Source organism: Ammospiza nelsoni, chromosome 24 (assembly GCF_027579445.1).
Source record: "Ammospiza nelsoni isolate bAmmNel1 chromosome 24, bAmmNel1.pri, whole genome shotgun sequence".
Classification (NCBI taxonomy): domain Eukaryota; kingdom Metazoa; phylum Chordata; class Aves; order Passeriformes; family Passerellidae; genus Ammospiza; species Ammospiza nelsoni.
In genome coordinates, this window is record NC_080656.1 from 550,785 (window position 1) to 576,304 (window position 25,520).

The 25,520-nt window shown below is 41.9% G+C and overlaps 1 protein-coding gene across 3 annotated transcripts in view; it reads left to right on the forward strand.

Moving 5' to 3' along the window:
* Positions 1–5,134: 5,134 nt before the first annotated feature.
* Positions 5,135–25,520, forward strand: part of APLP2 (amyloid beta precursor like protein 2) — a 50,234-nt gene continuing 29,848 nt past the window's right edge. For all 3 annotated transcript variants that reach the window (XM_059488316.1, XM_059488317.1, XM_059488318.1), the window contains exon 1: positions 5,135–5,264. In XM_059488316.1, the coding sequence (XP_059344299.1) occupies positions 5,184–5,264 (81 nt within the window). In that variant the 5' untranslated portion in view covers positions 5,135–5,183. The remainder of the gene's footprint in view (positions 5,265–25,520) is intronic.

Consider the following 25,520-nt stretch of genomic DNA (forward strand, 5'->3'; position numbering starts at 1 on the left):
GTTAAACATCGCTTCAGTCTTCACAGGTGGACTAGAAGAGATAAAGGAGACAGGATGCCATTGCAGGAAGATAATATGTCTCACTGAGCAAGAGGATGAGAGTTCACTAAATATTTTCTGCAAAGCAGCCTTTCCTTCCTCTCTCCCCACCACATCTTCTCTGTGCCTTTACTTGTAGACCTCTAGAACCTCAGTCTTTGAGTTCTCTCTTGAAGTGTCACGTTCAATGTTTGTGTTCAGTTGCTTGGAGAAGCATCAGGCATTGCTGCCAGTGCTCAAAGCCTCAGATCCATCTGTAGAGAGAAAATGAGCAGCATAAATTCCCAGTTTGTGTATTAGCTAAAAAGGTGGCTAGTCTCTGCTATTTCTGTATTTGGGATCCTCAGTCTGAATGTGGGCTCATTACTCTATTGAATTATATATCAGAAGTAATTTCTTTTCCTGGGAAGTGAATCCTATATACATGCAAATCTATTCCAAAATGGATTCCTCCTGTCTCTCAGATGTTGCTTTTGCCTTGGCTAGTCTTCAGAAAAACAAATTGTCCAATTAAATTCACCAATGGTTTTGCCCCCCATCTAGAAATGAGAGGAGATCATAGATTTAGCACATTTTCTGGATGCTGAGATTCATATGCAGAGTGTTGAAGGAGCAGCAGCTTTCCTTAGCAGCCATTCTCTTGTGCTGCCCTTAAGCATCCTGGATTGATGCATTTTTCATTTTCCAATGCAATTGAACCTTTCTGTGCTGGTGCTTCAGCAAAGCTGTAATATCTCCAAACCTAACAAAAGGGTTATTTTGAAGATTTCAGTTACAGGAGTATTAATGCCAGGCTTGTTTCCTTAACAGTCTGTTACATGCTGTAGGCAAGGACTGTGCTGTTTGAGGTGAGTACAGCACAAACTCCTGTGCAGATCTGCCCACTTCAGACACGTCAGTGGAAACCAGATGAATGACACTGTTTCAGGCATGGACCAGAGCAATGGGAAAATGGCTAGCAAGAGTTAAGGATTTATTGGTATAATGAAGGGTAGATTTTCTCCCTTCCCTGCCAATCCCTTTTAAAGAAGTCTCTGAGCAGAAACAAAGGCTTACTGTCCACCACCATTTACTGAGTCACTTCTTTTCACAGATTTCTGTGCTGTTTTTCTCGCGTCTGCAGTTATTCCATTTATCCCTGTTATTCTCCATCCTTTCACTCTTCTAAACTTCACTGTATTCCTCTAGAAATCACCTTTTTGTTTTTAAGCTCCTGTCTGCCTCTCAACGTTTCTGCATTTTTTGTTACCATCTTTCTATGGAGCATCTTTGTTCTCACTGTATATCTTAAGCCCAGTTTCTTCAGCAGTTTCCTTCATCTCACTGCTGCTGGACCTCCTACGTCTTGTCCCCACTATGTCATTTTCAGTCACAAATGGAAGGCTGAGCTGCAAGGCTGCAAGAACCCTGGACTTCCACACAGAAGTGCTGTAGCCAAATACAGATGTCCAATTCCAGATGAGGTTGGCAACCTTCTGATGTTATTTTTGAGTCTGGAGAAAGATTATGTCCCACAGGCACTTAAATAGCTGGATGTTGGATCAAGTTTGAGTTGACTAGTAACAGTTTTGCATTGCTTTCTGCCCCTTACACAGCCTTGATGATAGGTAGAGGTCTTGCCTGAAGGGCAGGATGGCTCCAGATGAGTTGGGGCAGTTAGGTGGGCATCATTTGTGCACTATATTTTTCCTAGAAGCACTGCTTAGTATTTCTTATATTGCTGAATTGTATTCAGCAGTAGTACAATTGGAGTATGATTATGATACTCCAATAATAAGCAATAGGGAGTTCTTTACTTAATCCCACCATATTCTTTAGTTGTTTATAACTTCAGTTTGCATTCTGCCTCCTAAAATGCAGATTGACTCAATTCTACCTCTGCAAGCTCTACCTTGCACATACCTGCCACACAGAACTAGTACAAATGATGTGATCCCCCTTTTAAATCTTCAATCAAGTTTAGCTGTACAGGATTACAATTCACTGGTTAGACTAATATTACACTTTAATTTCGGAATTCAGGAGAATGGTGGGAATCTTCAAAGATTTCCTCACTTCTGAACTCATTCTCCAGGTACTGAAAGGATCTCAATGCATAAGTTTTGTACAGTTGCTGCTTTAATGAGAGAATTTAATGGTACCAGGTGCATTCCTTGATGACTTCCGTTTGCTCTTTTTATCATGAATTTAACATTATTCTTTCAGAGTACATTTTTGCAATCACAAATATGCTCTTTTTGTTTACACAATCATGGTCTTGCAAGTCAAAAGGGGCAGAGGTGATCACTTGAAACATTTCTTACAGAATAAACATTGGCAGCCAAAGGTGAGGATGAGATTCTTAGTGCTTCAGTAGCCCAGATGTCCTGGAAAAGGGCACCAAGAGCTCCAGAACTTGGGTAAAATGGGATTCTTGGAAGTAAATGTAAGCTGTTGCTTACTTAACAGGTTTAACAGCAGGAGAGGTGTCTTAGGGAATGCTGCAGCCTTGGAGCGTTGATTCAAATTGGTGCTGTTGTCACAGGCAACAGACAAGTACCAGGGCTCACCTGAAACAGACCTCTGCACTGAATTAAACACGGCCATCATGCCACTATGCCTGCAGTGACCTGTGTGGGCAGGTGGCTGAAAAAAGCCATCCCCAAATCCTTTCCATGCTAAAAGCCTTTGTGGTTTTCCCAACTGATGGAATTCCATTTGCATCTTGCTGGAAGCTCTTATCTCAATCTCTCTCCCTGCCATCCTGCAGTCATATGAATTTAGTTGCATGTAGAGCTCCTGATCATCACCAAGGAATGACCAAGGTCTGGGAGATAAAACCTTTTTTTTCTGGGGACTTTTTGTCCTGGTAGGACTGATCTCTCTGTATGAAGGGAAATGTGTTATTCTTCAAACTTTGATTTCTCACTTGCTTTTTAGGCAGTGAACTGAGCACTGATGGCCTTGGCTCTTGAAGAGGAATATCCTGTGTTTTAGCCTCACTGCAGGACTTCAGCTCTAACACCCTGGTGTATCTACAGTTCAGGACTAGGAGCAGGTGAGGATGCAGCTAAGTTTGTACCTCATACTTATCAGAGAGACTTCTCCAAGAGTCACTAGATTTCAAGTTTTTCAGAGAAACAAGTATCACACTGTTGGAGTCAGTGCTGTGAACATAAATTTTCACCAAGCACTATATAAATATTAAAAGTAAATTAATTTATGTAGCACTTTAAATACTATATAAATTCAACCTCAAATGAAAGTCCCATCCCAAAGATTTATAAAGAACTTGTACATTTTAGACTGGGGGAAAAAAACCCATCCCTCCTTTTTAAGTAAAGGGAAAAGCCTAACTCAGAATTGTCTTGTTATTTACTCCTGTATTCATATTGCACATTAAAATACTTACATAAAATGTGTCAGTTTTCAAAAGCAACTTGTTACTCTGTTTTTCAACTGAACTTGGCCAGACTAAAAAGAGAATTATATATGCCAGAGGACTGCAGTAAAAGAGATTTAAGGGTTTTCAAATACTGTAAGAAAGAGACTATAGTAAGTGACCAGTGGAACAGTCAGCAATTTTAATTAATACAGGGCTGCTTATTGATCTGTCATACAGATTTACCCCATCTGCAATATTTCAGCAATGTTCCTATTTCAGAAAACGGCACTTGTAAGAGCCAGTAAAGAATATGGAAGTTAAGAATGGAAACATTTTGTAACTGGGACGTTCTCTGCTAAGATCTTTTTCTATCCCATTTAAGCACCTCACGTATCTTCACACAAAAATTAAAGCAAATATATGGAATCTATAGGATAGTCTATCCTCATCTAGTGGAAGGTGTCCCTGCGCATGGCAGGGGCCTGGAATGAGATGAGCTTTTCCAACCCAAACCATTCTGTGATTTCCATGATATTGCTTTTCTAACTTAATGCCAATGGGTTCACTGCACGTCAGTGTGAAAAAAAATCCATCAAGTCTAAAATATATTGGTATTTTTAAACAAGTGGGATCTTTAGCAGTTGCGTCTTCAAGGTGGTCATTTGTCATCCCTGAGCTGACTGACCTACATTTCCATTGGGAAAACCAAGGAAAGTACTAAAAAGGGGCTAATAAATGCTCTGCACACATATGGAAGTTCTGTGGTGTCAGCAACTGCACTTGGTAGATCTGCTTTTTTCCTGAAGGGTTTGCTTATTTTAAAATTCTAATTATTTTAAATTTCCATTTTTAAAGTAGCATGATGAAATTAAAATACCCTCAATGCAAATTTGGCACAAAAACCTGGTTTTAAAGCCAGAAATGTGTCCTGAAATAGCAGCACTAGCAGTGGCAGAACATCTGCACTGGAAGGAACTGCTGCTGTGCTCTGATTGAAAAGAAACACGAACTGAAGGTGGTAATGGTGATGTGTCTGTTTTTTAATTAAATACATGCATGTTTATTTAAAGTTTATGGAGAGCTGTGCTGTGTTTACAGAGCAGCTTGTGTGGCAACATATGTGATGTCTCCCAGGTCATGTCTGGTGAGCACCTGGTGTTGGCAGAAGGATGAAGCCATGAAGATTATCGTTCTTATCGTTCAACAGCTGTATTTTAAGAAAAAAAAAATTAAGAAGGACATATGTGTTGAGTTTTTTTATGAAACCCAAATGGCTGGGAACTTGATGGTTACACATGGGTCGAGAGCTTTGAGAAATCGGGGATAGACGTAGAGACGGTTTTTTGAGTGGGAAACATAGTTTTATTTTTAGATGAAGAAAACGCCTCATTAGGCTTTTATTACCCCAGAATGTTCCTGCTCACCGCAGTGGTGAGGTGAAGCGTTTAGCCTTCAAATGGCCATACAAGCCACGGCCTTTTCCGGGGCTCGCTATGCGCAGTTTTCCCTCGGGCCTGATGTGGCAAGGCCCGACCAGGCCACGCCCCAGCCCTGACTGTCCCCCCACAGCTCCCGTCAGCGCTGGCCGCCATTTCCCGCCGGGGGGCGGCTCTACCCACCGTGCGCCTCGTCCCATTGGCTGATAGCGTTGCGGAGGTGCGGCTAGCTGCCGCCTCTCGATTGGCGCGTGCGGCTGTCGCTCTTGGCGGAGGCGTGGCCTGGCGAGGCGGGTCCCCGCAGGGGCGCTGCGGCCGCAGTTGCGCTCGGGCGGCGGCGGGTGATGGCGGCGGCGATGGGCTCCGCGGTGTTGCCCCTCCTGGCGCTTCTCGGGCCCGCGGCCGCGCTCGCCGGATACATCGAGGTGTGTGAGGGCTGTGGGGGAGGGCTCCCCCGGGGTACCCGATGCATAGGCGGGAGGTAGGCGGGATTCGGGGTGTCTCGGCTGGTGTGGAGCCGCCTGGAGATTGTCCAGCGTCTTTGAGACCTTCCTGGAGTGGTGAGTTCGTATTTTACCGGTGTTTTCGCGAAAGCCGTGTCCCTCAGGCCGCTCATCTGGACGGGAAGCTCCGTCTCACCGGGATGCTTGGGGCTGTTTTTTTGGGGACGTGACCTCGGCATTCTTGGCACGGGAACAGGAGCGGCCAGCTCAGATGGGTCCAGAAGCATTGAAGACTGTTAGAGGGCTATTCCCTACAGAAAAATCTCGGTTGAACGAATCCATTTGGTTGATGATGGATCCAAAATAGATCTTTGTGTTGGAACTGGTACCTCGGCTTTCGGGGAAGATGCTTCAGCCAAGTGTAAAGGCTATGCATTTCAAATATAAATGCCTTAGATGCCCATAGGAGTCTGTGTTTGTATGTGTGTGTATATATAAATACACACTTGTTCACACATAAACGAATATATATTACTTTTGTATGTATGAAACGCGTATTGTATTTGCATATATGAAAATAACTGGACAGAGGAAATTCCAGCTTTTTCCTAAATCTAAAACTCAGTATAATCTAGCTCTCCAAACAACAAGATGAGTAGGAGAAAATCTTGTGAGTTTAAAAACTTGATACTATAACTTGTCTTATTAGAGGGAAGGAGAAAAACAAGGAGCTAAGTATGTGCTGAGCTTGAGAAATGGCACGTAAACAGAGTTTACTAATCTACGCCTGAATGTTGTTTGGAAATGCAAAACAGCTGCATCAGTCTTGTGGAGGTTCTGGTTTATGTAGGGCTGGATAAAGAAAAGGCTGGTGGCTGTTTGTGAATGGCTTGATTTGAGAGTTTACAGTAAATTTTAGCAAGCTTGGTTAAGCAGAACATCTACCTCAGTGTGATGCAAAAATCTAATGCTCTAAGATGGTGGTAATTCCTAACTGGCAGTAAACTTGGATATTTTTAATATATGTTGTACAAAATTGGTCTGGTCTGTGATTTCTGCTTGTTTGGTTGCTATTGAGGAATACTATTCCACATACTTTGTACCAATCTTTCTGTTAAATTTCTGTAAATTAATGGGACATGGTTGATAACGATTTGCGGAACAACTCGTCGGGAGGTTATCTTGCAGGAAGGATGGGGAGCTGCTCTGAGGGCATGGAGCTAATGCCCAGATCAGGTTCCTTGGCATTGCCTTGGTGGCAGGGGACTGCCTGGTGCTGCATCCAATCTCTTGCACCTGTTTGGCAACTCCTCCAGCTGTAGGTCACTTCCTCTCTTACATCCGAGACAAATTTGGCTGCTATGCATATCCCTTCTGGAATCTGCTGCTTAGGGACATGTGCCATGAAAATCAGCTTGGAAAACAAATCTAGCTGTCACTTTATTCCAAGGCCTGGTGGTGTCTGTGTGATGAAACAGATCTCAAGTTTGGCCCGTCCCAGGACTGGCAGAGAGGGAGAGTGGCTGTGTCACATGTTGACTCTCCAGGAGGGGCCAGCGGCCCCAGAGAGGGGGTCACTGTCCTTTTAGAGAAGGATTAAAATGAAAATGTTCCTGCAATTCAGTTTGCTTCCTCTGAAGGCATGATAGCCGCCTTCGTCTGCTGGCATAAAATGTCAACTGTGGCATTTTAATCCTTATTTTTGCTGCATTCTTTCCCATTGTCTTGTCGGTGGCAGACTGCAGTTCTCAAGTCTTTTATTGCTGTCAGATTTGCTCAAGAACCACTCTCGATGCAGAGCTTAGGAAGTAAATGGTTTTGTTCTGGGTTTTACACTGTGGTCATTACTGGATTTTACCAGCTAATGTGATGAAAAATATGCAAGCAGTTGGTTTTTGTAAATAATCAAGATGTCATTTGAAAGTTATGGAGAACATGTAACCATGTCTGCAGTTATTAGTTCAGCTGGATTGGCATGGTCCCATTAGGTGGATTTTCTGTCTCTTGATTATCTTAGCTCCCATTCCCTGTCCCTGGAACACCCGCTAATCGTCTTATCAACTACAATCTGTTTTTCTTTCTGTGCAGGGCAGAGCAAGGGGAGTGGCAGTTTATTTTTTTCTCCTAAATTATTGTATCTGATCTCTTGACTAGGGCGTTCCCAAGGGTTGGTGCTGGTGACAGTCGGTCTCCCTTTCAGATCATAGTGTGGGGATGGCTGATAACCTCTGACAGTCTCTCTTCCAAATGAATATGAATAGAAGAGTTTAGAGCAATCATGGATCCCAGCAATTAATGTGTTTCTTTCCATAGCAGTATGTGTCTGAATTTTGCTTGTTTTGATTGTGAAGTCCCCAAGAAACTCAAACAGGACACTGATGCCAACTGGAAAAAGACTATAAATCTATGCTAATTAGATCTGTATTCCAATGATGAACTACTTCTGCTGTGCCCTCAAGACCTTTGAAGGTGCAAAGTTTTTTTTTTATTACTTGATTTTTTTGTGTAATCAAATCAAAGGTAATGCAGACTTGATACGGCTTTTTTTTTAATAATGTTTGGTCTTTTTCCAAAGCTCTCTTGTATGCTTGCATCTGTTACCTGCCTGCTCAAGTCACCAGGATTTGGGGGAGGGGGGAAAAGAAGGGTGTGTTTTGCAGCAGAATTTCATGCTATTATTTTTGTCTCGTATTGCTTAAATTCTCCCTGGCAAAATATCAGCCTTGTGCCATTTCTGCAGACCTTGGGGACTTCTAATTGCCTGCGGCATCGAACAAAGAACTCCACCTAGGGAAATTTCCACTTCGGTCTTTGAGTCCTGAGCAGAAGCAGCTCAGGAAAATTCCAGTCTTGAGCCTGTGGCCTTTAGTTTGCTCTCAGTTCCTAAAACTTTGCTTCTTAGTGTTAGGAAATACAGCTTCCTGTGAAGGTGATAATATGCAGTGCCTCTTCTTTGCTTCAGTAAAAGCTCCTCTGAAACAAAGATATGGAAATAAAGCAAATCTGATACTGCGGGGAGGCTCTGGATTTTCTGCTGCATTGTAGGATGGCACGTGATAAGTGCTTCTTTTTGGAGGATGCCTTCAGCTCTTGTTTCACCTGTGAAATAATTATCACCTCTATTAAATGTTATTTAGTCATTAATAGCTCTACCAGGGATTGAATGACTTTTTTGTTAAAGTGGTCGTTTCATCACCTGCAAGTAACTCAAAAACTGTTCTGTAGGTGGCTTTAGCTGTATTATAATTACACACTGCTTCTGCTCCAGCTCCTGGGAGTCCAGGGAAGGATTAGTGCAGTTCCTTGTGCTCTGCTCCAGTTGTGCTTCTCTCTAGATATGCCTTGTAAAACTTCTGCCATTGCTTTTCCCTGTGTGTGTCTTGGAGGTGTACGGGCTCAATCTTGGAAGAATAAGTCACTTGATTGTAGCCTCTGCTTCTACACATGTACTTAAACCAAGGCCTTGTTCCTCAGCTGAAAATTGAAGAGAAGTACACCATCCCCATCTATTTCTTGTTAGAAGGCAAAGCCTTTCTCTTTCTTTTTTTACACTTTGGCATTTCACACTCTGCTCTTTAACTCCTCAGGCTTTCGAAATTGATGCAATCCCTGGGGCTCTTGCCCTTGTGCTTCTTCTGTGCAGTAAAACTTGGTGTCATTGTTTTTAAGTTCAGGCAGTCAGCGCCTCTGAAACATGGTGTTAATTTAAGATGATACTTGCTCTTAATTGGAAGCCTTTCAATATTCACAATGGCCTAGAAACCCTTCTGGTGAGGCTCTTAATTCAGAATTGTACTTGAAATTGCAAGATTGACCCCCCCCCCCCCTTTTTTTTTCCCCCTCCAAACTGTTGTCTGCACCCATTATGGGCATGTTCTGCTTTCTCCACTTGCAGTGTGTTTATCACAGTGAAATGGCATCTCCTACCACAGGTTTTACTTGCTGGGTATCTTAAATTGAGTACTTAGGGCTTTGTGACTATGCATTAACTATATTAATGTTATCATTTGCTTTTGGGTATTTCCCTTTTCACCTTTTTCCTGTAGGTGCCAATAAGTCTCAGGTTTGTGGGGAGAAATGGGTTGACAATATTGTACATAAAAACTTTTCCATATGTAGATATATACTTATCATGTGCTTACTAGTGTGAGTTACAAAGTAGTAAGAAGGAAGATGTCAGTTAATTGTCAGGTTCTTTTTATTGTGAATTATCCAAAATGACTTGTTTTTTTCTGGTTTGGAAGGGTTGATGGCTCCTCCTCAGATACAATAAGATAGAAGTAACTTTAGCCTGTTAATACTGTTACTTGTATAGGGCAAGTGGCTGGTGCTGTAGGAGCAGCACTCTCGCTCCTGAGGGGCAGTGCACAGGGAAAAGTGCATTTTGGGATGCATAATTTGGCTGGGGTTGTCTTTGAGACTAATTTCTTAACATGAGATTTGACTTTTTTAATTTATGAATTTCTGCAGCTGTAAGCAGGGAGATATATATGCATGCACACACACACACTTCACATGGAGATCTAGCTTGTGAATGACAGTCTTTTTTTTTAACTTGTTCAGCACTAGATTTACTACTTCCACCTCCATCTGCCTTCTCAGTTTCTCAGTTGGAGTTAAATATATATTTGTGATTGAGTGTTCTCTAAGCTATGCTACCTTATGGGAGGACATGGAAAATCTACATGTACCAAAGAATACAGCAGTGCAATCCACCTTTTAGCCTAGCTTTTAAATGTCCATTGGTTCTAATGCTTGCTCTGAAGGATTGATGTTTAAAACACAAAATTCTGTCTTTTTGTGCATTTGTAGGAGTTTTAAGTTGCAACCTAAGATGAATGATCAAAACACCAATGTTCTGCAAATGACGTTAAACTAATCTCCCTGGCAGCCAAACCCAGCCTGCTTGGCTTTATGTAATCAGGTGTCCACCTGATCAGGAGCACATGTGGCTAAGCTGCTTACTAGCTTTTCATTTGGAGGTATTACAGGGATGTTTTGTACACAGCCAGCGGGGAAAAGGATGTACTCCTTATTCTTGAAAGATCAACCTGTAGATGTACTAAATTGAGTTCTAACTCCATGTTGTCATGTTTGCCTGCTGTGGTAATGCTCTTGTACAAATGAATGTATTGCAGATCTTCATTTTAGTTTATTTTTTCAATAGCCTCCTAGTCACTCTTAACTAGTATGCCCAGACAAATGGTGCTGATCTCTGCGGCATTTGGTGATTTATTTCACTTTCCATTTTTGCTGGTGACAATGGGAAGTCAAATCACATGTTGGCACTCTGTTTCCTGAGGAAGACTCACTGCTGGGTGAGGCATAGTAGGGAACAAAAGGCTTTCTGGACTACAGGCAAGCCTGGTTGGTGTGCATTTCATCAGATTTAGAGATTTCTCCTGGCGAGACTGGCCCAGTAGTCTGTGAGGACTGGTGCAGCTGAACTATCCTGATGTTGGAGTGTTTACTGCAAGGATAGTGGCTTCACTTGAGCTGTTTTTTTCCTGATGATTTGTTTCTCAAAATGACTCTGTTGGGCTGTGCAGTAACATCTGTTAGCAGTGGTTTGAGCGAATTCTTAGTTCTCAACCTGCAGATCAGTGGCTGCTTAGAGAGTTCAGTCTAACCTTCTTTGCCAGGGCTTTCTTGGGGGGTTCCTCCTCTAAACCTTCAAAAGTCTCACCAGTTATTTCTAGTGCTAGGATTTCCTGCACAGGTGAGCTGTGGGGTAGAATGCTGTGGCTAGACAAGGCCTTCAGTTGATGAAGCAGGGTCTGAAGTTATTCCATGCAGTATGTGAGCCTCAGAGAAGCTTATGGAGGAGACAAGTCAATAATTGTTTTTCTTGGATGGCTTCACTGTGCTTTGAGACTAACTGAAGATCATTATCAAAGGATGACTTTGAGCTCAAGTTTTTCAGACTATCAAGTATGAAGGGCATTAAAATTGTCAGTATAACTTAGATGCAGCCTGAAAAAAACCCCAGCAGAATCCGCAGAAGGTGGGAGCTGTGCCTTGGTTCCCAGTTGTGCTGGAGAAAGCTTTGGGTAAGGCACCGAGTCATTGGTGTGTTCCAGCTGTTGGCAGTGTCACCGGCCTGTGGTGTCGTGCCGAGGTGCAGCAGATGATAAACGTGCCTCAGCAGTCAGATCCCAGGCTCTGGCTCTGTGACAAGGATGCATTTAGGTAATTTCATACAGTAAGCTTCTCTCTAACAAAATTATAGCAGTGCAAAGTGTATTTTTGATCCAGGTCAAGGACGGGGACAGGCAGACACACTGAGCTGGCTGAGGCCATGCTTTACTTGACTATAACAGCAGGTTGATATTCAATGAAATTTCCATTTAAAAGTAGCTAATTGTCATCTCCTTATGAATGACTTCATGTTTAAATAAGTGCAGTGTTTAACGTTGAAAGTTCCTGTTCTCATTTAGGTCTCTTTTCCTCCGACAAATATTTTCTGGTTATATTTTCAAATGTGTGAGCTGTTCTGAGGTGAGGGTCAGGGGGTTGGTTTCTTTCAATTCTTGCATTAGTGAGAATTTTATTATTTTATTAATGCTCTACTGTATTAGAGCTTGTGTTTTCTCATGAAGATGTTGTGTTTGGGTTCTTGAACCCATCACTATAAACCTCTAAATGGAGCCAGTGAGGTGAACTCAAAAATCTTCATCTGGTGATGATGTTGCAGAGATGAAACAGAGGTTTAGCAAACTACTTGGTATTTTCCACGAGTTGCCTTATGCTAGCTTCAGTACTGAGATGCTTAAATCAAAAGCCAAACATTAGCATTTTTGATCTTTGGGGGTTTCTTTAAAGGCTCTTATGTTATTTTTAGCTCCAGCTTCCTGCCAAAAGCTTTGTTCCTTTTATTTTGGATTTTGTGTTGATGAATCCCACTAGTTATGATGTCATTGCATGGTGTGAAATGACAGCAACAAAAAGAAAAATCTTAACCCATACCATCTGTTACAGTAAATATTATGCACTCCCATTAGATTCCAAGCGGATTTGGATTGCATATTTACTAGAGAAGCTGGTCTCTGCTTAGACTTATGGTACCCTCTAGCATAAAGCCTTTAATCACCAAATTCTCTATATGGTTTTGGATTTGACATGACACATTGCAGGTCTAAGTTTAGTTGTTTGTTTATCAGTGTTTAATCTTCTGTCATTCATATCAGGCCTAGTAACTTGCCAGAAATTATCCTAGAGGAATCTGTGTGAATTAGGATAATTCACTAATACCAAGCATTGGTTGACTTCTTACAGTGGTCATCTTACGGTAATTGTGGCCTGAAATAGAGTGGGGCAGATTTGCTTTAATCTCATAAGTATTCTTCTCAAAGATTAAATGCAGAATGTTGATTCAAACCTGTGGTTAGTGCTCCCTGAGAGTGTATTGGCATTTGCATGTGTCTTTCCCTGCATAATTTATCAAAGCCCTCACTGAAGAAATTGAATTTGATAGGTGTTTTATTTTATGCTGCAAGATCACAAACATGTTTAGAAACGCTAAAGAAGAATGAAATGGTGTCAGGATCCAAGCAGAGCATGGAGCTGCCTTAGCAGCCTTGGTCAAAGATGGATTCTGAAATGTGGGGTACAGCAGTGCTTGTGTATGAACTGAAATGTGCTGCCTGCCAGGGAAAAAGGAAACTGAGAAATTGTTGAGGGTGTATGTTATCGTGGAAACCGGTTATTACTCTTGAATGGAGCAGGATGCTCTCAGCTCCCATTTGGACTTGGGATGAGATTTAAGTGCCTCCAAGTAGTTTGAGTTGCAGGGTTTCAATAACCACTTCATTTCCAGAGGCTTTAAGTAAAGCCTCAGTGCTGGAAATGTCAGGCAGTGGAGAAGGTTTTCTCTTGGTAACCAGCCAAAAAAATGGAAATTTTGCATTTGCAGTGTATTGATGTATTAGAACTCAGCCTTTGGGCATGGATGGACGTGATGCTGTGGCTTACCTGGGCAAGACCCAGATCCCAGGAGTTGCTGGGGGAATTCTTGAGGAGGTCACAGAATGAAGTTGTGGTGCTCCTTTGAGTGTGTGAAGTTTGGGCTTGGGACAGAGCATTGTGTCATTGCAGGAGACACTGGGGAAAGAAGGGGGGACAAAAACATGTTCCTGCCCCTGTCACTCCTGATAAATGCTGTCTTGTTCAAATTGCATCAATACTTGCCCTGCAACAAAGGCAGTCAGTATGTGGATGTCCTGTTAAGGGCACGACCACTTTCTCGGAAGCAATTTTCCAATAGCTGAGGCAGAGATGGATGGCCTCCCAGAGCAAAGGCTGGATGGGGTGGAAGGATTTGCAGTGCTTTATCCCTGCCTTGTCTACAGCTGGCTTTGTCGGCTGGATCACTGCTTGTCACCTGTTCTGTCCCTCTCCTCCTGCCTATGTGCTTAGGCACTTTTGTCTTTTTTTCATGGTATACGCATTTGAGTTTGTGAATAAGAACTTGCACTAATCACAGGAGCTGAAACCTGTTACCTATGTTTGAATCCATAGTGCTGTTTTATGCATAGTGTTTTTAAATAATCCTTAATTTTAAATCCTTGTGTCTTGCTGTGGAGTATATCTTGGTTTCTGAGATTGGGAGACCAAGAAATAAACATAAACTAGCTGATCTCTCCCTGCACAACAGGTCCTTCCCTTTGCATCCTGGCTGCCAGGTAGAGGAACTAGAAGAGCTGGATTCCTTACATAGTAGGGCTCTTAAATGGCAGGAAATCTTTGCTAAAATGTAAAATCCACAGTAGAGACAAAAGGGATTTTGCAGTTGAGACTGAAATTTCTGGGTTTGGATAGATTTGTTGCACTCAATTCTACTGAGCAAGCTTTTGCAACTTGCTTCACATGGGACTTAGCGTGATGAGAAGAATACTTTTCAAAATATAACTATGAGAGGTTTTCCACAGAGCATCTACAGCATGTTAATTCCCTCTTTCACTGCAGGGCCCTGAGTAGAATGCAGCATTGTAGTCCTTTGGTAATAAATGCTGATGGATTTCAGGAGTAGTGCTGTCATACTTTTAGTGGTGTGTGTGCAAACTGCTATACTTGGTACTCCAAGGAAAAATTATTATGGAGACACCAGGAAAATTTTGGGCTGCAAGCTTCCTGTGTGCTGTAGCAGAGACATGGGGAGCACTGTTTTCCAAGACCCTAAATGGCCTTTTGCTCCAGGCAAAAGCAAAGATGATTTTACTTCATTTGCTTTGCTGTCCTTGATTTCAGTTTGGCTTTTTGAGCTTTATGCCATTGTCTTTAAAGATTTTTGCAAAAATCTGAATCATTATTCCTCATTATCTGAGTGGCTGATAGCATTAGTGCAAGTTCTTATTACTCATAATTTTCTGTTGTTTTATTTATTGGGCTGTGACCAAATACACCATTTATTTTTATCTTATAACTGGGGGCACAACAAACATTTAGCCACAGCTGGCAGCAGCATTAACTAAGATAGGTTTAATGTGCTAAACTTTCAGCAGCTCTTCCCCTGGTGTTGACTTGGAGATGCATTGCCTCTGAAAGTCTTTTGTCTTTTTTAAGAGGATGCTGCTGACCTGCTCTAAGCTGTTTCTCAGTTCATAAAAGAGGGTTGATTTTTACTGTTTATAACAGCAAGCTTTAGGTACACCAGATCAAGCAGAGATTTCTTTTTGGTTTATAGTATTTGCCTTGGAATGACTGCTCTGCCTTGAAGTGGCTCTTCAGATGGGTCTCAGCAGCATCCATCTCACAGTCTCTACCTACAACATGTCCAGGATGATGCTCTTCACTGATGAAGGGGATTAAAATAGTCATTAAGTTGCTGAATACACCAAATGTCCTGTTAAGTACAAAATAAAGATAGTGAACATGCTGGAATGATACAGTCTGTTGGAATGCATCAGGATGGGAACATCTTTAACTTGAGCCAGACTTGAAATGCTTGTATCGCAGAAAGATGAAACCAGGGCTTAGTTTGCATATGGAAACTCTTGGTCTAGTGCTGTCTGTAGAGACACTTTCTTGCTCTCATTTTTCTCTGCTGTGTTTAAGTGAATAGTTGGTTCTGTCTGCCCCACCTTGACTCCTGAGTGCCACTTAAAATGGTCTGCTTGGCACTATTGTTAGGATGCTTCCTGCAGTGAATTAACTATGGGAACAACCCAAAGCAGAGGACTGTTCTTATTTATTTCCACGTCTCTGGGTTAATATTCAGAGCCTTTAATTGACAGGTATAACTTTGAAAATACAGACAGCCTCTAACACAATTGTATGACTGTGACTGAATAGTTGATCTATTTGCCTTTGTTGTCCAGGCTGTAGAGTTGCCATGCAGCCTTGGCACCCACAAATCCATTTTGTGCTGGTTACCAAACCTGTTTTCCCCCTTTCAACAGGTACTGCAGTGACATACGAAAGTTCTCAGTGCAATATTCTCAGAATGTTCCCAGCCTCATAATGCAAATCCTTGTAGTACTGGTCCCACTGCTGTCCAGGCTGGCTGGGAATTGTGCAGGGAGAGGCAGCCTCCAGGATAATTAAAGCATGGAACTTATTTGGGCTCTCAATGATTTTTTGTTTTTGTAAGATATCCAAAGTAATTATATTAGAATGAGATATGCTTCTGGCTGTCTCGTGCTATTGCCTATCAGGCTATAATTTTAGTATAGCTTTCTTGTGTGCTGCTCTCTTATGATTTGAGACATCTGTGGGGCTAATCAACATCAGGGATTTGCCAGATTCATTTGCAGCTGAGATGTGTGCACAGTTGGGTTTCTGAATTTAAGAAACACCTTATTGGGCCATGTCTGAAGTCAACCAGCGAAACATAAAACCACCATTCCTCAGGGTTAGAACTGTGTGCAACTGCTGAAAGCACTACTGAAGTGACTCCGCCCATGGCTAGGAAAATGATGAGTGGCCAACTGCATCAATAGGCAGATCAATCTACCCTCCAACCACTGTGATCAGATTTGCATGTTAAGTCAACGTTTCCATAACTGTCCTTATCTGCTTGTGGGGTCAAGGAAAGCAAAACTTGTTTAGAAGGCTGACCATTTAGTTCTTTCTCATTCAAGCATGTCTTCCAAGAGCATCTGAGCAGGAGAAAGAAAAGCATCTCTAAGTAAAAGTCAATAGTCACTTCTTTCCTTGCCTAATAGCCTTTTCAAAGCAGGAAGATAAAGAATTGTTTGGAATGCATCTGTTCAAAATAACGTATCTTGACAGTTTTCTTTACAGTTCCTCCAGTTGGTCTTTATACAAAAAAAAAAAAAAAAGCTGCTGTGATGGACAGCCCGGGAAAAGGGTTTAAAAAAACCAAATAAAAATACTAGTACATACAGAGACCTTGAAGAGGAATATCAGTTGAAGTAATGGAAATTCTCGCTGGATAGTGCCTCTTCAAGGCATAACAAGATGGTCTAAAACTGTCCTGCCTGCTCTTTTTCAGGGAGTGATTTCCCTTGCTGTTGCAGAACAGGCAGTTTTTGCTTCCACCTTTGGAGTAAAGCTTTCAGCACCTGATTGTTTTGTGCTTAGAAGCCCTCAGTGAAGTGTAAAATTACTTAAAACTCATCAAGAACCTGCCCATCAGGTGGGTGCAGCTGCAGCATGTGAATTCTTCCACTAATCGTCTGGTCTATTGCATTTTAACTAAGCCGACAGAAAAGAATAGTGTTCTCTTCCCTACCTTGAAATTTTTTCAAAAAATGAATAAAGAAACGTCAAGGAAATAATTATCAGTGTACAGAGAGTTCATGCTTCCCACTGAAACCTGGGAGAGATTATTAACAAGTTAAAATCTCATTTTATCGAAGATAAAAATCCCCTCTCCCATTTTATTTCCATGCAGTGCTATGCAATCTGATACAGCTCAATAGGGTGAAGAGGTATAAAATTCAGTGTAAGAAATTCAGGTGTTCAACATGCAAAGCCAGGTAAATATTCTGCAGTGATAGCCCTGAAATAATAGAGGTTCTAGGCTTGCTTCTGTGGAGCTAGTTTTACTTTCTGGATCAGCAAAATCAGTAATGGCCATTTCAGCCAGCTTGAGTCTGTTCTATAAATTACCACTTAATTTTCTAATAGCATTAGGCAGCTGTTGTAAGTAGAGCTCTGCTGCTTCCTGTGAAGGAGCTGGTTAATATGTCCATTAGAGCTTTTGTGCAAGGCTAGCTGTGGGGTGGTGCTGTGACTGTTTAACCCCGGCTGATGAATTAATGCTTTAGAAATAAAATGCTGCTAAATTACTAAGGATTGCTTTTAAAGAGTGGAAAAAATGGAAATACATTAAGCCATTGCTGAGGTCCTTTACTTTCTGTGACCCTGCTCCTGACAAATTTTGAGGGTACTTCAAAATGCTTTTTGTCATGTGACTTCTCACGTGTCGGACTGCTGAATCCAGGTGTCTGAGTTCTAGAGAATGGATGGAAGTCTACTTTTCATCCTCTGCTTTGGAAGAAGGTGAATTGGAAGATTTAAGCCTGAATTCTGCTGATAGTCACAGGATCTTTTGAGCACTGGTTGGCTGTGTGTGTAAGCTTAAAAATGAGCAAATAAAGCTTTTGCCCTCAGACTCTTGGAAGTAAGAAGTGTTGCTCTGAGCCTTCTTCCAGCACTCCATGCTTAGCCAGGGTGGTGCTTGCTATTCTTCATTCTACCCTTGCTTGAGGGCTTGCTCCCTCACCTTCAGTTTGCTGGCAGTAGTGGAAGGCAGCTGGCAGCCTTTCACCACTCTCATTGCTGGGATAAGAAATAGCTGCAGTGAGGAAAATGAAAGACTCTTTTGGTGACAGTTTGAGATGGTTTTGCTAAATTAATTCTCTTGCTTTTTTATTAAAAATATTTTTTAGTGGAGTGGTAGGAACTGTTCCTAATCAGCAGCTAACTGTAAACTAAACTTTCTTGGCACAATGTTCACATTGAAGTTTTCTTTAAGGAAAAAGATGTTGTTTATCAGACCTGAATAAACTTACTGAGCCAATATAGGAATCTCTTTAAACACTGATTTCTGCATACCTGGACATGAAAGGTTCTTAAAATATTTTGTTTTGTATGTGAGCAGTCATGTAAGCTGCTGCCTGAAAGATGCTCCATAACAACTCTGAACAAATAACAGGAGGAGGTGTATGGGAAAATGGTTTTGGTTTAAAATTCCAATTTCCAATATTTTTAAATAGATTTACTAAGAGCCAGAGTTGCTACCTGTTCTCAGTAACAGATACTTACTACTGACTGTTTTCATAGGCTTGAAATTTGTAGCAGTAGCCTGTGCTTTTGGGTGGACTTAAAGTTTAAAATATAAAAGTATTCTAAGTTTTTATTCTGGAAACAACAAGGGTATTCCATAATTTTTTGCTAACTCGTTAATTTTGTTCTGGATCAGCATAAGCTTGGCAGAGCTCAGGGAGCAGCAGCAAGGATAAAAGCAGTCCTATATTTTAGTGGTTTCCAGTTTTCAAAAGATGGTCATTAGCATGGTTTGGAAAGCCAAGACTTAAAAACTTCATGGTTTCCTCTGCAGGTTTGAAGTTTCATCTGAATTGTTTGGAGGACAGAATTACCAATTAATTGTGTTGAGTTCTGGGTTTTTTTAACAGAAGATTGTGAATTTCGAGGTGGAAAGCATTAGGCATGACCTGCAGAGCTCCAGCTTGGTCAGAGCACGGCCTGTGTGCTGTTGGGAAGTTGCATTGTAGCCTAATTGCAGGACTTGAAAATTCAAAGTATTTTATCATATTCAAAAACACATGCAGTCTGTGCACATAAATAATCAATCTGTGATGCTGAAAAACATCTGTTAGGGGGTGGATACTTGAACCAAACTCAGACTGCTGACCTGCAAACTGCATTCCTGCTTGTTATCCTTCTTTATCCTTATCTTTTTTTTTTTTTTTTCCCTCAGGAATTTTTCCTTGCCACTTCAAATTCTCTGTTAAAATACACCCTTCAGTTTCCTGCTTGCCTTTTGGATCATTGTGTTTTAGATAGAAATGCAGCCTTTTTATCTGGAGTCAGCCGAGTGGTTAGACAAGTAGATGGAGTGAGAAGCCACAGGTTCATGCAGTGGCCCTTGTGCACAACTCCCAGTGAGCTTCACAAGGTCTGTAAAACAAATGTTTGTGCTGTTTTGAGGAAGGAATTTTGGTTTGTCCCCTCCTGGAATGCTAAATCACTTTGAGTCAGTAGTAAGGGGTTTAATTTTCTCTGCCTGATGTTAACAAATTCTGTCTCCTTTCTGCCAGATTTGGCCACTAGGGAAGTTAGTGGAGAACTCGTGTGGGTGTGTGACTTGGATTAGTTTTAGTCCAGGAGTTACTTTTGCCTTGAACAAATTGCTTTGAAGTTATGAAAGATTTTCTGAATGTACTTTCCTGTGTATTATGGAATCTGTCTCCTGGTAACTACAGTGATTATATTCCCAAACTCTTGCGTAGCTCAAGTGCCTTAAGATGGCTCGAACTCTCCTATCAAACCATGGAGAAGTTACAGAATAGCATCTCTCAGTACTCCTCCACATTTGCTGCTCTCAGTGATGCCTTTGTGGTATCGGCAGTATGGTTCATATTAATAATCAGTTCAGAAATGAAAGACCTGAGAGTTAAACTTTTCAAACACTGTTAAGCCATAGCTGCTGTCCTTAGGCTTCAGTTTGGATCTCCATTCTGATAGTCCAGGAAGGCAAAACTGCCCTGTGGCCATTTCTTTGGTAGAATATTAGTGAATGTGAAAACATTAACTTGCACTCAAGTTTTTGCTTGCTGACTGACTAACAAACAAGACATCTTGGGTCTCTGTGCCTCAGATGCCCAAATAATTAATGTGAGAAAGCAGTTATTAGTCGGACCATACAAGACAGAGTGATGACACAGATTGGAGCTAGGAGACCGCATTAAACCGAGCTGAGCCTGCTGCTGGGTGACCTTAGGCAAGTCTCTTGACTTTGTGCCTCAGTTTAGCCCGGTGGTAAATAGGCCTGGCTCTCTGTGCTGGGATAGGACCTGCGGTGGTGCCATAAAAAGGGGACTTTGAAATAGTGCTGTGGCAGTGTTCTGCTGCGAGGGGAGGGAAGTGGCCCTGACGGTGTCTATCTGACACAGCTTGGAAATTGTCCCTGACGTCCTTGTGACACGTGGAAGATGACCTGCTGATTAAACCTATTTGGACCTACCTGTGAGCATTGTGAGGATTATCAGTGTTTGTGCTTTCCTGTTCTCTTGCCCTTATTTTTAAGGAGGCTTTGCGTTAAACTGTTCTAGTCCCAGCCACTATCCCCAAGCTGTACTTTTCAAGCTTGAGGCCCTGAAATTGATCTTTTTCAAAGGACACAGTTCTGGGTACAGCAACATTTGTTCAGGAAATGTTCCAGTGCAGTTGTTATGAACTTTGTCTCTCCAGGGATAGAAAAGAGGATGCCAAAGGCAACTGTGTTACACAAGCAACTTCAGGAAGCTGAGGAAGTGCTGAGTTGTGGCTTTCCTGCATTTGATCACCTCTTCCCCAGCCTAGCACTGCCTGCAGTGTGGCACTCCCTATTGAGTGCAGCAGTTCACAGTGCAAATGTCTCACATGCAAATTATGTGCTCTTTTACTCATATAGGCCCTTATGGAGCGTGATAAACCAGAGGGGGAAATAACCTCATACCTCCTAAGCACAAATTCCAAGGGCAAAATAGCTGCCTATGAGTCAAGGGTACTTAGAAATCTCCCCTTTTCCTTGTGGCAAGGCAGTAAGGAATGCTTCAGGCTGCAGTAGGTTTTTAATCCTACAGTTGCTGTTGGCACACATGGAAGTACGTGGATTATTGTCACTGAACTTCTGAGTGTTCAAGTTGGCCATAAACACAGGCATCTAAACATAAACTGCACCCCAGCTACCACTGCAGCTCCTGCCTTGGCTCCCAGTTCTCTGCTGGTGCAGACTCCTCCACCACAAGTGTCAATAAAGGACAAGCAGATGAGAACTCCACCCTTTCCAGCAAGTTAAAGCAAGCCAAAGACTGCTTTAGTGAGATTTCTGCCATTTAAATTCAAAAGCAAACCTAGGCTGGTATTATCAGCTCACACCAGATCTGCCTGCAGACAGTAATTCTTCCTGTCTTGGACCCCTGCCCATGTGCATTATTGTAATTATCAGCAATTTAAAAAAAATAAAGCAATAAAGCTAGGATGAGCTGCTAGTCTGTAGATTTACTGCTTGCTGTGTCAGGCATTCATTCCTGACCTTGAACCTTCCTGGGTTCAAGCCACCTATCTGCTGAATAAAAGCAGGAAGAGGAGCTAAGGAAAACAATGCATGAAACACCATTTGAAGCATGAATTGAGAGCTCTGCTTGCATTTACAAGTTATCAATCCAAAACCAGGGGAATTTTAAGTATTCTGTCCAGAAGTTCTTGTGTGTAAAGTTCTTCTGCCAACTTCTCTCACTTTTTAGTTGAAGTGTTGGTTTCCTGAATACTGACTTAGCATTAATTTCCAGGTGAGATTCATGGCAATGAATGTTAGATTTAAGGGCTCTGTTGCATGTTGTAATTCAGGAGGGCTGGGCTTTACAATGCCAGCCCAGCTGTTCTCCTTCCAGTAGCTTCAGTTTGTGACTGTGGCTCTTCTTAATTTCCATTTTCAAGGAGTGGCCTCTTCTTGGGGAAAGGAAAAGGCCTATGGACATCAGTTGGAGGCAACCCTCTTATGGGGGATGCAATTGAAGCAGTTTGAGTCCCTGCACAAACATTCGCACCAATTTTTCAGTCAGGCAAAATGTTAGAATCCTCACATATTCAAAAGCAGCCGCTGTGGAGGGTTTTGTTCACAGGAAGGCTGGTAAGGTAACAGGGCTCATTTTTGTGTCAAAGGAACTGTTAGAATTCCTCAGTAGTTTTGAAAGTGTTCAGTTTATATCCTCAATATCTATGAGTATTGCACCTACAAAGGGAGATTTGCAGAGTTGCTCAGATAGAGTAGGGAATGTAATTAAAAAAAAAAAGGCAACAGAAAGAGTTCTTTCTTCATTTTAATGTGGGCAGTGTGATTTATCTGAATAAGGACAGTGCTGAGCAGCGTGTTTGTGTTCCAGAGTCCCTCAGGTTGTGGTTCATGTGGACCATGATTTAGTAACCAGTGTTGCTTTTGAGGGCCTTAGCCTAATTAAAAATAAACAGCACAAGTAATCTTTCCAAGTGCTTTCCAAGTGCTGCCCTGCTTTTTTTTTTTTTTTTTTTTTGGTCAGTGTAGCAACAGCTGGTTGTGGAATGCGTGTAACTCTCAGGAGCAGGAATTCTGCTCTGACCTATAGAGAATCCTACAAAGGGCCCTGCCTTGTCAGTTAAGGCAGGCTATGCCCTCAGCAGCCAGTTCTCTGCCCACCAAGTCAATGCAATTCCCTATTGGAGCTTTCCTCAGCAGCTCATAAATTCTAGCGGCTGGAGTTTCAGTCTTAGAACAGCTTAATCTTCTACGGTTTTATGCAGAGAGCTACTCTTGTGTTGCTGCAGAGGTAGCCTGATAGAAGGCATGTGTGGTGTGGGTTCTCCTCACAGACTCTCCATGCTTCTCAAGCTCCCATCCACTGTGGTTTTGTTGGAATAATGGTTCATTCTGGCTAATCTGATCAGATGGATGAGGCTCTGGTCATGTTTGACCTCACTGAAAATGCAGAGTTCAGTTAAATATGGTATTTTGCAGATACCTTTGTGCTGTTCAGGAAAGCTCTCCAGAAGTAATTTCTGTGAATTATAATTATCAGCTTCTCTTCACACGAGAAAAGTTCCAATCACCCTTCAATCCTCAAGTCCCCATCAGCATGCCAGAAGGTTTTCCAGGATAGTATTCCATAGGGAGCTCTATGGACAGCATATGAAATATGTTGTGATGATGTTTAACAGATCCTGGCAATAAAAGTCAAGGGACATGGATGTGGTTTTCATGTTTGTCTTTAAAAACCAGAACTGCAATGTCCTGCTTGTGTTTCAGGGATAGATGTAAAATTATCTTACTGAAGTCTCTAACCTTGTGTCCCTCCTTTGGGATGGGGGATACTTGCAGGAAGAGCACATATGACCCTTTTTAGCGCCTGGGGCCCAGGCCTCCAGGTGGGTAAGCTCACACATCCAACCGTTGTCACAAGCTGAAGAGGCCACTAGTAAATAAAAGCCAGGATACTCGGGCAGACACTTCCATCAGAGAAAAGGAAGATTTAGAGGCTTGAATTCCAGTGTTTCAGGGCCATAAATTGGGCACTGGCTGGCAGGGTGAGGAATTTAACTGACATTAACTGGCCAGAGATTTATGTGTTTATGGAATGAAGAACGTATTTGGTCTTGGAAAGCAAACTGGATTACAGAATTATGCCAAAAGGCAGAGCCCAGTTTCTCCTGAGACATCTTGTAAATGCAAGTTCCAGTGAGGAAGGTAATGGCTTATGGAACAGTCTTTTCCCAAGTAACATTTGTCTTGCTCTCGTGTTTCGTATATGTATTAACAGGATAATAGCTACTAAAATAATGCTCAGCAAGGACATATACAACTGGGTGAACTTTCTTCCATCATGTGTATGTTGTCCCTCCTGCTCTGTCAGGCTGCTTATTTAAGGGATTGAATAGCTGCTTCCCCGTACTAAAAGAAGCAGCTGCTTCCATTTATGGCTGGGAAATTCCCAGAGAAAAATGTGCTGTCAGTTTGTTCATCCCTTTGCAATGTGCAATGGGTGAATTCTCTGAAGTACTAAAGAGCTTAACTAAGGACATGGCTTTATCCCAAGCTCCATGCCTGTTTACATGTTTTGCAGCCTTCCTTTTGCAGAGTGATGCTTGAGTGTAGCCTGAGGGATCTGCATCGAGTTTTCATACACTGAAAGCAATTGTGGGAAACATCCGAAAGTTACTTGGTTCCAAAAGGTGATCTTTTTCCCTGTTTAAGTGTCAGTGTTAAAGGTGTGGCCTCTGTGAAGCTTGGAGGTGCTGTATTCTCTCATTACAGCTAAAATGAGATTAAAGTACTAAATTAAAAAACTTGTATGATTGAGGCCTGGAGTGGATTGCCAGTGGAGGAAAAATTGAAGCCCATTGCACAAAAATCTTGCTTTTCAAGTCCTGGGGTTAAAGAATCAACTCATGTATCTCAAACTTCATTAACTTGCCCAACATCACAATTCAGGAGAAGATTTCTGTCAGTTGATTAAAAGTGATGAAATCAAGCAAGTAATTAGTGTAGTTTGGTCAGCTGTGAATTGGGGCTTAGCATGTTCTGGTAGCTATGGCAACAGCACTCGACTGATATGCAAGCTATGTGAGCAATCCAAGAAGGAGGAATGATACCTTTGCAGGGAGCAAAAACAAACACTGCTTGGAATCAGTATGTAAATAGCGGGTGGTCATGATTTCAGGAGGTTGGTATGTGTTTGAACAGGAGTTTTGCTCATGCAAGAAGTGTGATGAGTGGATTACTTATGGACTGTTTCTGCCTCTCAATGGATCCTGCACCTCTCCTGCTCACAAAGTTCCTTTATTGCTGCAGACTTGTTAAGTTTGCTTTGAAGGAGTCAGATTTCAGGCATCAGCAGTGCCATCACAGCACATACATTTATTCTCTTTTGATGCCCTGTATTCTTACAAGGGCATCAAAATGCCCTTAATGCTTCCTGGGTTCTTGATCTTGCATTTCTTTTCAGTTTTTTCCAGGGGTGGAACTTGGATGTGCTTGCAATGTTGCCATCAAACAAAATTGTTTTGGGGATTGTTTCCTGCATGTGAGGTCCTGTGGTCTCTGGAGAATTATTATTGGTACCAAAGTGTTGTTTGTTTGGAGAGAGATAAAAATGGCCTCTTAAAAAATTTGTGTGTGTTTAGGGAGTTCTGAAGGATCATTCTATATTTGTTTCTTTCTTCTGAAGAGAAATCAGGGAGGAGGGTGGTGCAAGACCTGTTGCAGATTCTGGTGTGTGCACTTGTAAGATGTTTATTAAAGACTTGTTTTCTGCAAGAACCGAGTTACTGCACCATATTCCCAACCCCAGTCTATCCCTCAGAGTTCCTCCTGTAGCTGGAAGTACAGGACTATGTGACTCTTTTTTCTTTAGGACAGAGAGTACGACAAACGTACCCATAGTAAACTTGAAAATATATGTGAATTTGGCAGGATTTGGATACTGGGACATAAATGCTGCTATCTCTTACATGTAGTTTGGTATTTTATTACTTTGTGGTCTGTGCTAAAACATGCTGTCATGAGCATCTGTTGGT